Below are 12005 nucleotides of genomic sequence, written 5' to 3'. Positions count from 1 at the left end.
TTGCGCTTCATGCTTGGCTAGTTATGTTCATTTCACATTACATTCATGCAGCTAACGTGTAAGTACATTCAACCATGAAGATATTACCACAAAAGCGCAAGAATCAAGAGAGTACATGAATATTTATCAAACGGGCAAAAAGTGCTCATTTTAGAATTCTATATGCACATGACAGTTGACTCAAACACCCTGATTTCCCTTTAATTACAGTGTTGTTGAAGTGGCAATATATGCAGCACTGTGCCAACATTGTTGACGCCAGCAGGGCCACATGTTTACACCTGATATCCTGATATTCAGTATGTGCTTTAAAACAAAAAACCCCACAAAAAAACCAAACATGAAATAGTAACATTGTCAATCTGTTTAACGTGGAACCAGCTGATGAGCTTGACAACATATAACACAGAATTATTGCTTAAATGAATTACTTCCCATTTTCAGGAGACATGCACTTCTCTGACTGGGACGATCCACTGCTCTGAGCAGTTCTTTTCAAAACGGACACTTGTAAAGACTCACTCAAGACTGAAAAACCAGCTGCCAGTAGCATCACCATCATCATCATCATCATCATCATCACTGCCATCTGACATCAGCCACCAAAAGAAGAGAGGCAGTTCGAGCAATTGGATTTAGATTCGCGTGATTTGTCTGTCATTTTGCATGGCATGGACATGCTAGGTTATAAACATAAAATAAAGAAGGAAAAGGGGTTTCTATGGATATGATAATCCCACCAAGCAGGGTCCATAGAACCCAGGTGGCATCACTGTAGAAATTGAGACTAATCTTTCAGTGTGAGCAGCACGATGCATACACGACAACTAGCCCATACTGTTACCAAAGCACAAAGTGCATTGGATCATCAGAAGCTGTTTAAAAAAACCCTTGGATGCGTCGCAACACTACCTGAACCTGCGCCCCGGAGCTATTTAGGCGCCGCTGACAGCAACTGCTGCTGACAGGGTCACTTCTCAACGCCGCCCTGACAGAGGACGCGCGAGGAACTTCGGAAGGCTGCTTCAGTGCCTCACTGTATGTCACAGGCTGCATAAATAAGGGGTGTCCCTCTTGTGGATCACACGCTTGACCAACTGCGCAGCGCACGAGTCCGATGGATCATTTGAATTCTGCGATCCTCTCCGGGTAGACGCGGTACAGTGGACAGTGGGTGGTTCTAGTGGAGGGTCTCTCTCTCTCTCTCTCCGTGCGCGCGTGAATGTGCACTCCTAGAATAGAGAGCCGAAAGGAGAAGAAGAGGGAGAAGGAGAAGAAGGAGAAGAAGAGAGGCGGGATCGCGCTGTGCCCTGCTGAGATCCAGGGTGAAGACAAACCCCACAGTCTGTAGCAGATCGATCAGCAGTTCCGCGCTCCCTCTGTGGAATCTGATGGACGTTTGATCAGTGGATGTGATGCCCATATATATCATCGACCGAAAATTTCCCGACACATCTGGTGAGTCGCTCACTCACGCGCCCCGCGCGCTCCGCGGGACGCGCCGACGATCCGCGTGCGTCTCCGTCCGTGCGCGTATAGGTGTTTGTGCCGTTCTTTATTTAATTGATTTTTTTTGTGTGTGCGCGCGCGTGCTTGTGAGTGTGCGCGCGTGCCGGCTCGGTGACACGGGACAGCGTGCACCAGTTGATCATGCCCCCCCTCCTTGGAGTTCCCGACGTGCAACAGGAGATGGGGAGCTGGCACGCGTTGGGCTGCGACTTGCCCGGTGGAGAAGCACCGCGTGTCGCAGGTGAATGTTCGTGTCACTGGAGTTAAAAACAAAACAAAAACAAAAACAAAAACAATTTTGATGGGGGGCACTGGGGGTGTTTAAGTTTTGGTGCCTTGTTCTTTTGAAGGTATTTTTTTGCATTGTTATAAGAAAAGAAGAAAGACATTCGGAAAGCAGTTTAAGAGGTTGGGGCTTCATATCAGATAGATCACAGCATCAAGTCTCCTCTCTCAAAAATGTATATAAAGGGGATACCAGTCGTGGATGTGCAGCCTGGTCCAGAGCTGGAAATTATATCCCAGGCAAGGTGTTATTTTAAGTCAAAGTAGGCCACATTCCTGTACCTCTTCAAACTCAATTAGGTGGATTTCGTGTTTTTGGTCTCACAAGACCTGCGGACTGTTTATGTTTTAGATAGGGTATATCATGACAGACAGACAGAGGGTGGAGAAAGAGTCTTGTTTTCCCTTCTCTTTTTAGCACTCCTTTCCTAAACCATTATCTTAAAAAATGCAGACATGACGGCTCATACTTGCCACAGCCAAAGAAATGACAGCCCACCTTACAGATACAGATAACTTGCACACACGCGCCTTCCTCCCTTATAAAACAAACATCCACACAGACGTCAGCATCACGTTTGTACTACACTTACAGGTCCTGTGGTCAACTCAGAATCGTCCGTCACCTCAATATATGAGTAGGGAGGGACAAACTGTAAATGTTCATTAAGATTAATACTTAAGATGCCTCAGCACCCTGTCGCTTAAACATGATTAAGGACCACTTAGGGGCCCCACTCTGTTTTTATGGCTTTCTTTACACCCCTGCTCAATCACTAATCTTTTTTTTTTTTTGCATATACATTCACCCTGTCTCTATGTCCCCCTTTCCTCTGAAATAAATTTTGCGGCCGTTCCACCTCTTGACATGCAATGTGTCAGGATTACGGAGAATTAATACATAATACAGCCTCTCCTATTGTGTCATGCACACAGTTTTATGGCAGAGGTGGGACTGCTGTCACCGTGATGTGTTTGACTGCAGACATAGAAATAGAAATGATAATATTTTCAAAAGAGCACAGTTGTAAAGTCCCCCCCCCCCCCCCCCCCCCCCACCGACTCACATCCAGTATGCACTTGAGTCATAGTGCCTCATTGCCTATTTTTATGTATGTAATCAATCATCTTCCTCCCTGCCTTCATGACTGTTAAAATCACATCCGGTCAGTACTCTTCTATGGCAAATCTTATGACCCGTAGTGAAGTCATGCATGCTTTAGTGCTGGTGTGGACTACGGACAGTTACCAGGCTGGATAATGACTGCACCCAGGAGAGTTTGCCTCAAATGTAGCTGTAGGTTTTTTTTTTGATAAAGAGGAGTGAAGTGGGACATCACATTTCGACGGGACTGGTTCCATGTGATACCTGTGCATGTGTTCTCGTTCGAGGGAAGCTGAGAGACGGCTCTCATCTCAGCCTGCGAACAGAGTGACCCACTATCTGCACAAGCGCCTCATGACACCAGCTTGTAAAAGTGTGTGTGCGCGTGAGCATCGCCCCACACGAGTGTGTGCGTCTGCGTTTGTGTGCCGTGATTGCACATGAGTGTGTGTGTGCGACGTCGGTAGGGGATTAAGGATTAATTGGCCTTCAGAGATAGACTTAACTGCTTGTACCTTGAACTTTGTAAAGTTCTCACTTGGCCCCAGACAGGAGAACAACATTGTGTAGTGAGGAGCAGAGCACACGTCTCCCTTTTCCCCCCTGTTCTTCAGAAGAGTGTGTTAGTTGCTGTTGTCTTGTGCGCTGTCTCCGGAGGGTAAGAACGTCCATTGTTCTCACCTTTTGCTACAAAACTTTATTTCCTTTATTTCTTTTTCACTTTTTTTTCTTCCTTTTTTAACCTCCTTTATTTTCGTTCTTCTTTTCATACTAGGCGTGTGCCTTAAAAAATGATGTTTTTTTTAAATTTCTAAAAGAGATATTTGAAAATGGTCACCAAAGTGCTAAAGTTCTCATATATGGGAAGCCGCAACCAGCGACTGTTTGGCATTTTTGCTCGGTGACTTGAAGATGTATTGGTCATCAAATAATGTGGACACAATGTAAAAGTATGTGTTAAGGAGTCATGTGTATGTGTGAGATTCTGTAGTTCATTTTATATAAAACGGATATGGTATCTAAGTCCCTTTCTTGTGTCTGTTTTGAGCTGCAGCTAATTGTATTTTTCATTAAAAATTAAATCTGGAAAAAGTTTTTACAGCACAAAAGTGATATCTTCAATTCACACGCTTATATACCTTAGAATAAGCAACCAGCAAATGTTTGGCATGTTTGTTTTATAAGACAATTTATTATCAGATATGTTGCCAATTAATGTTCTGTCCGGCGACTAATCTCTTCATCTCTATGTGTGTGTGGTTCTCCCTCTCTCCCCAGGTGAGTTGATACAGCCGGCAGCTGAAGGAGGAGACTTGAGAATGACAGAGACCAACCCACCCAAGTCGGCTAAGAAGCCCCGCTGGACCTCCCTGGAGATCGGGCTCATTACCATCGTCTCCTTGCTCTTCATCGTCATCGTTGCCCTCATCATTCTGTTTGCCACACAGAAGACTGGTGAGTCCTGAATTTGAGAACAGGGGACTCGGGTTGATAAGGAAAAGACAGAGGCATCTGAAACCTGTCCAAGTATTATGTTGGTGAAAGGCCCAAAAAAAAACCCAAAACTGATATGGGGCTCTTTCTTGTCACCACAGTATTAAGTGAATTTTCCAGAACTTTTGAAGATTCCCTCCTTCAAACTCTACATGCGCTCTGACATTCATTTCCATCTGAGTTCATGGTTAATGTTAGGCACGAAACAGCTGCTAGCTGAGGAGCAGCAATTTGTTCAGGTGGATAAAAAACACTTGAAGCTGTGTGCTTTTAAAGCATAGTACAAAAGTACAACCACTGAGCCAGAAAGAAGAATGCAGTGTGCAGCGGTCCCTTTTAGAGTTGCCTTCGTTCTCCAAGGGATTTTATACAACACTGAGTAGCTCCTATATTCGTGTTATTTTACACTTTGGACCACGTGAGGAATGGATCATTTAACAATGACACAGTGAAATTGAACACTCACCCATACCCCCTTTGCTCACTATGGGAAACCCATGAAACCTGCTTCAGATCACTGTCAGGAATTAATGTATGCATGAATTAATGAACTCATTTATGTTGCCTTCATTCGAAAAAGAGATACGCCTGTTTCAAACTATGTAACCATCACTGCTCACTAATGTCCATTCATCCTTTACATTGGCACATCCGCTAGAGGGCAGCACAGAGTCAAGTGTTTTTTGAAAACAACAAACTTGGTGACTGTGGAAGAGGTTCTGATAGTGTGCATCTTAAGAAAGCGGCAAAAGCGGACGCTAGTTAGATGCAGGTAGTTACTTACCAACGATCGCAAACTCTCTCCTCACAATGTGTCGCTATACACTAGATGGACTGGGCTTCGTACTGTTTACTCACTACGTCATTCAGAGCTTTGCCACGAGTGTACGCAGGAAAATTTCCAAAACGGGACATTTACAAAAACGGATGAAGAAGTACTCAGATCACTGCTGTGTCCCACTTTGTTTGGCGTCTTGGAAATCTAATGGCGTACTACTTTTTCATGGGTTTCCGTCCCGCCCACGACCTGAGAAGACGACGGCTGGTTAACATACCATTTCTCCGTCACCTCTCACACTAAGGTCTGCAGCAGACACTTTGTTACCAATCAGCTAACGAAACAGCGCCATTGTTGAACCGGACCGGAAACAGTTGAACAGTATTCATGGTTGTGCAAGTAGCCCATAGTCGAATGTATTCCTTGTGTCCTATGGTTGTCTCGCTTTAGCTATTGGCCACACTGCCCCCCATGATTTCCAGTGGTACTGCTCCGTTTCGTGCCATCTGTAAGCTTCCGGGAGACGTGCAGATTGGGAAAGGAGGCTCCGTCAGTCACACATAAGTCTCTAACATTGAGCCTAAATGAGCCTTAATCATTAATGTCCTGACTGTTGCATGATTTTGTGCTTAGATATCAAACTTGTCACGAGGCCCTTGTTTCGTAATATGATGATGAGCCAGTCACTAAGTCAAAGGGCGATTGATCCGAGTTCCACAGTATCTAGTGTTATCAAATTAACACTGATAATAAACTGACTCATATACCTAATGACATGTTCAAATTCAATTTCGTTTTAATTTCTAATTTCTGCCAACTCACAACATACATCATGTCAGGGCACTTTACAGTACTATATTATAGAAAGAAAACTGACAAGAATGACAGTAATGCTGCCAATTATTACTGCTATGACCACTATTACTATTAACAATTATAAATAATTGAGTGTGGAAAGAGACAAAACCCTGACACACTTTTGATGAAAACAGGTGGCATAGGCAGTTCAGTGTGTTTTGAGCTGTTATTTTGTCTGTCTTGTGCTTGTCACATTATGTAATCTGCCATGTCAGGAAAAAAGGGGTAAGTTTAATGACTGTGTTTGTGTGTGCACCTGTGGGTGCACTCACCTGTGTAGACATCGTGTGCATTCACACGTAACGTATGCTGCAGTGTATTTAAAGTCCGATTGCAGGCTGCCGGTGTGGCAGGACGTGTCAGATTCAGTTTATTTAAAGTTTAGGCTCTAAATCATTTCTGACAGAGTGGGAGCAACACTTCTGAGAAGTTTTTAGTTATTACATATATGAAAATAAATAGAGGCAAAGGTTGAAGAGAAGGAGAGAGAGAGAGAGAGAGAGAGAGAGCATTTGACATAATGACTGATGAGTGCAAAAACTCAATTGCATAATGATTTGTTTTGCATTTTTTCCTCCAGATGATATCTGCACCACAGCAGACTGCACGCAGTCAGGTGAGCATTGTTTACTTGTTTTTATTAGTTTTTCTATTTTCTATTGTCTCACCCTGAAGGCTTTAGCTTTTCTCTGAGGATGACAGGATGTGAGAATTGAGTCCCAGGTATTTTACACATACATACTGCAAACTGTCACGTCGTGTGTGAGTATGTTTGCTCCAAGTCAGAAATGTGACTGAACAAACATTACATTGCAAAGGGTTATTGTCCTTGGGTCAACTTTCGACACATGTACAGGATAAGTTGTGGAACTGTTAGCGGGAATAAGCATGTACGGTATATACAGCTTAAGCAAATCTATCAGGATATAGTGTTTGCATGTGATATGTGTCACAAGCTCAAGTATTTCAACATATAAAATCCCCATAACTATAATTCCTGCTTTTCTGCAAGTGGACATGAATCTCATACCAGTGGCCTCGCATTTTATCATTAACTTATGCCTGCAGACTCCCTTGTCCCCCATCCTTTTAAACATAACATTAGATTTCATTACATTATTTGCAGTTTATTTTTTCTGGATAATTTTGAAATTAATTCATTTTTAACCTGACCTCTAGTTTTCCACAAAAGATGACGTTTATTACTGATGCATGTTCGTCGAACCGATGTCCCACCTCAGTCCGATTTGACGGACAGCCTTGTCACAAGAGATCGCTCAGCTGCCACATGTTATTCATTTGCAGCTCAAAAGAGTGACCACATTTCCATTAGTGGTGCCAGACTGAACTGTTAATCAGGTTTACTGTTGCAAGTCACAGAATATCAAGATTTTTGCATGATTTTAATTAACTGTTATTTGAAAGAGCTGCTTTCGGGCCCTTTATGCTATATTGTTTGAACTGCATGCTTTCCATTGGAAACTCTTTAGTTTTGTGTTTCAAGGATGAGCAACAAATAGAACACGTCCCATCCTATCAGAGTTCACTCACTCTGCAGTTTCACTTGCAATTGGAAACATAGTTCCACCGACCAGACCTGTAAAAATATGTATATGCAGTGAGGAAGGGCTTCTCCATGTAACAGAGCTTGTTTCCTCTCTGTCCATGCAGCCTCTCGTCTCATTGAGAACATGGACGCTACCGTGGACCCTTGTGACAACTTCTACCAGTATGCCTGCGGAGGTTGGCTTAAAAAGAACATCATCCCAGAGACCAGCTCCCGATACAGCACTTTTGACATCCTACGAGATGAACTGGAGGTCATCGTCAAAGGTCAGGTGCCTACACATGCACACACTCCCACACAAAGAAACAGAGATCCACACACACACACAAGAGAGGCCACGACACAGACAGGCCGGGCGGACGGATTTATTGAAAGCTGTAGTACCTGTTTCCATTCGACTTATAATGCAGTATTTATTCTTTGATGAAGTGTGAAAGCACGACAGAACTAGAGGTCTTTTTTTAGTCCCCTTGCCTCTGCAAGAGGATTGAGAACAGCTTGATACAGTAGCTTTAGAATACGAGCTAAAGAGGCCCCTCCTTCAGGGACAGCAGCTCTATAGATATCACACATGCCATGGGAGTTTGGCATCAGCGCTGCCGACCATGTGAGCTGAGAGTTTGTCAACAGCACTGGCACTATCAGTGTGTGTATGTGTGGACATTGCGTCCAGGCTGTACTCAAAGACATCAACACATGGTGGTGAGAAACATTTGTGTGTGTTTGTGTGTGTGTGTGTCTCAGGTGTTTTGCCAGCTTTTGGCGAACATTAGAGTCTTTTCAGTGTCCTTGTTGCGTGGCTGATTTGAGGTTCAAATTACACTGCGAACGTGTGCTTGTGTGGATGTGTGTGTGTGTGTGTGTGTGTGTGTGTGTGTGTGTGTGTGTGTGTGTGTGTGTGTGTGTGTGCGCGCGTTTGTGTGAGGGTCCATACCTCAAGCTGTCGATGAGAAGGCCAGTCGAGTCCTGAGCAGTAGGTGCTAAATCTTCAAGGGGCACAAACTTTCCGCGGACAACCGAAACCCTTCATCTGCCATAAATTTACACCTTATATGCCAGCCCCTTCCGCTATAATAAAGACTGTACCGATTGGCTGCAGGAGAAACAGAGTGATTCAGTGGGGAGAGAAAGATTGATCCTTTGTGGGAAAGAAATCCCAAGTGCAGCCTGCGATTTTTTTTAATTTGCAAAAGCCTTGAGTGCTTTATCTATCCGATCTCAATGGAACAAAAAAGGCACGCCGTCTCTTGTTTTTTAAGGACACTTTTCTTCTTTTGATCTCTGCTCGCGAGTTGCCCACCGATGACATGCATATTTTCAAGATAAATGTGAACTTGGCTGGTCAGCATTGACTTGTTTATCCCATTCAAACTTCAATATATTATTGAAGTATTTAAGTATGTTCACAATAATCGATCACAACACATTGTTGGATGAAAGATTAGACTCATCAGCCAACACCAAATGAAGTCAACCCCTTTTTCAGATCAATAAAACAATCCTTATGATTTAGAGATTACATGTAATGTAGTCAGCATTAATTTTTATATCTTTTTTATGGGGTGCTCACAGTGGTAAAAGTGCATCTTTATGAATTCTGTCGGTGTAATTATAAAAGTGTGTTACTGAAATTGAAATGAACATGAGATAGGGTATGATTCAGAAATGCAGCCAAGATTATGAATAAACTTTAACAAACAGCAGGAATTAGATGAAAAATACTGCATATGGCCTTTTTTTTGCATTGTTCGCCAATTCATTATAACATTGGGTCCATCTGCTCTGTTCTGCTCACTTCTCTCTCCTTTCTCCCATAAAAAACGCACACAAAGGGGCGAAAGAGGAAAATAAACATTGCTCAACTTTTCGTACGTAGCCAGTTTATGTGTGAATGTGTGGGGTCCTTTTACACTACGTCATGTTTTTACTGCCGTCAAATGTATTTATCAGGTCCTAACGTGATATTTGCTGCCTTGATGAAAACGAAGGGGGGGAGAGCGAGAGAAAAAACACTTCTGTAACTATGGGGACACATTGGCCAGAGTTCAGAGGTTGATGTTTAGGAATCATTGACTTAATTGCTCAAAATGCTGCGTTCACCACAGAAGGGAATGGAGCAGCCATAGAACCGGTCCTGGTTCAGTGTGCTCATTCCCTCAGGCTGTCTGGCTCACCAGTCAGAACTGGAAAGCCTCCGACTGTACTGCACACACACGTGAAGGTTTACTTTGTGTTTGCATCTGTGTATGATCTGGGAGAATTTCAGAGAGGGAGAGCATGCTGCATACTTATTGTGCTTGTACAACCAGGGATGTTGTGCATGTCAGCTGTCTTGAACACTCACAGTAGCAAACTAAGCCATCGAGTTAAAATGTCTGCTAATGAATCAAGTATGACAGGGTGCGGGCCCCTCAACAGAGTTGTGACCTCTCTACTCTGCTAATGACATCAAACATGCGACCTCTGATCTCGCGACTGGCTGCTGCCGCCTTTTTGGATACCACAGCCCGCTGATGGACAGATCCTTTTCTTGTCAACAGCTGCAGGGGCCTGGAAACACCTGGACACTGCAGTGCTCGGGGCTGCATGGCAGTAATAAACAGGGCTGCGTGTCAGTGTGTGTTTGTGTGAGAATATCTCCGCAGATTTGTGGTTACTTGTAAATGCCTCGGATTGTTCTCCCCTGCTATAAAAGACCGTAAAACGTCCGTGATTCCTAATGAGGATCTGAGCCCCGATTGTGACCGCAACAGTGCGCGTAGGTGTGTATGTGTGTGCACGAGCCTGTGCATGTTGTTCTCCCACCGCTCCCTCTCCAGGTGTGGCATACTGTGCAGTCATTTGCCCAATTGACCGTGAGCTTTTTAATTACTCACGAGTTTGTGTCATGAAGAGGAGGGGCGCAACAGGAAGAAGGTGATGAAAGAAAGGAGTCGATTTAGAAATTGTGAATGCTGAGGTGAAGTGAAAGAGGCAGGGAGAATGACAAGATGAACAGTGAGATACACATGAACCAAGGTTTTTTTGAGGTGAAGTGAGGAACAGCATGTGGTTGTCGTCTCCAAGCTACGCCGAGTGTGTGTACATCCGTCCGTGCACGAGCACATGCATTTGCCTTGTTGCATGCCCCCAGGCCAGGTCTAAATCTCACTTCCTAGATATTTAGCCACAGGCTAAATAGGCAGAGAAACACCAAACAGCTTATATTTCTTGTAGAATTCGCCCACACCGAGATCGCTGAAGCTTTTCTGTTAGCTAGCCGTGATGTCAGACATGTTCAGATGAGCGAGATGTTTTTTCAGGCCAGCTGATAACCATCTATGACAAACAGACTCAGTGACTGCGTTTTCCTGTGATAACAATGATTGAAACAGAACTTATGACAAAAAAGGAATGACTTTAAATATAAATGACTGTTCACATGACCTCCCTGATAACAAAATTCCACCCAGAAAACCGCTGCACAACACTATTAATATTGTATTTCTCATAAACATATCAAATAAAGATATCAGATCAGAGTTTTGTGTCCAAGTAAAATTATGTGAATATCAATGCAGTGATTTTTGTCCAACAAAAACACAGTGGATAGAAATCCTGAATTGAGTATGTTTTTGTGTGCTGGGATACTTATGATTACCAGAAAAGGGTTTAGACCTCCACGGCGGTAATCTCCCCCTGCTTCAAAGCCCTCCTGCGTCACAGCTCTGGGTACATAACTGAACGTTTTATACAGTGACATTGGCCAAGGGCCATTACTTTGACTGACCCCATGGTACTGAGCAAATGACGGAACTGGTTTAGGGTGTAGATGGCCAGAGTTTGGGTTGATGGCTGCGCGAGGAGAAGAACGAGGAGCTATTCAAAATCAATGGTTGTTTTGAGCATATATTTGTACATTTGCTGCCTGTACATTAAAGGACACAGTTGAGCTAGATAACTGTTTTCAGCAACCACTGCAATCATTTTAGCTGACACCATAGTTGTGGAATGGGATGATCCACTGGGTCTGGAAATGTTTTTTGTCCCTGCAGTAAATTCACATTTTAAGGATTTCTTTTAATATTATTCTCACGTTTCTCACCAACACTGACGTTCAAATACAAGAAACGTGAAATTTGTTTCTATTTTTCTGCCAGTATGGCAACATGGTGGTGTGGTGGTTAGCACTGTCGCCTCACAGCAAGAAGGTTCATGCTTTGAATCCAGGTTCAGATCCTTAGACTGCGGTGGAAACCAAAGGAAACCAAGAAACGTTGGTCTGCAGGAACCTTTTAGTTCCTGTGACTAAATGCTCTAGGACCTTTTTGGTTGAAATTCTGCAATTTTGCTGCCATCGCTATGGAGAAGAAGCCAGTCGGAGGTGTGGATAAGAGTCGTAGCAAAACACCACACCATAGTTTAATACC

General features: G+C 43.6%; 1 protein-coding gene across 2 annotated transcripts in view; it reads left to right on the top strand.

The window, feature by feature from the left end:
- Positions 1 to 1010: 1010 nt before the first annotated feature.
- The window catches only part of LOC118299373 (neprilysin), a 28102-nt gene continuing 17107 nt past the window's right edge, over positions 1011 to 12005 (top strand). The window contains exons 1-4 of one of the 2 annotated variants that reach the window (XM_035623012.2): positions 1011 to 1458; positions 4178 to 4354; positions 6610 to 6645; positions 7701 to 7862. In XM_035623012.2, coding sequence (XP_035478905.1) covers positions 1416 to 1458; positions 4178 to 4354; positions 6610 to 6645; positions 7701 to 7862 — 418 coding nt within the window. In that variant the 5' untranslated portion in view covers positions 1011 to 1415. Of the gene's footprint in view, positions 1459 to 3406; positions 3558 to 4177; positions 4355 to 6609; positions 6646 to 7700; positions 7863 to 12005 lie in introns of those variants that run through there. The other variant, XM_035623013.2, reaches the window with a different exon arrangement.

Source organism: Scophthalmus maximus, chromosome 11, assembly GCF_022379125.1.
Source record: "Scophthalmus maximus strain ysfricsl-2021 chromosome 11, ASM2237912v1, whole genome shotgun sequence".
NCBI lineage: Eukaryota > Metazoa > Chordata > Actinopteri > Pleuronectiformes > Scophthalmidae > Scophthalmus > Scophthalmus maximus.
This window is presented reverse-complemented; position numbering and strand designations above follow the sequence as displayed.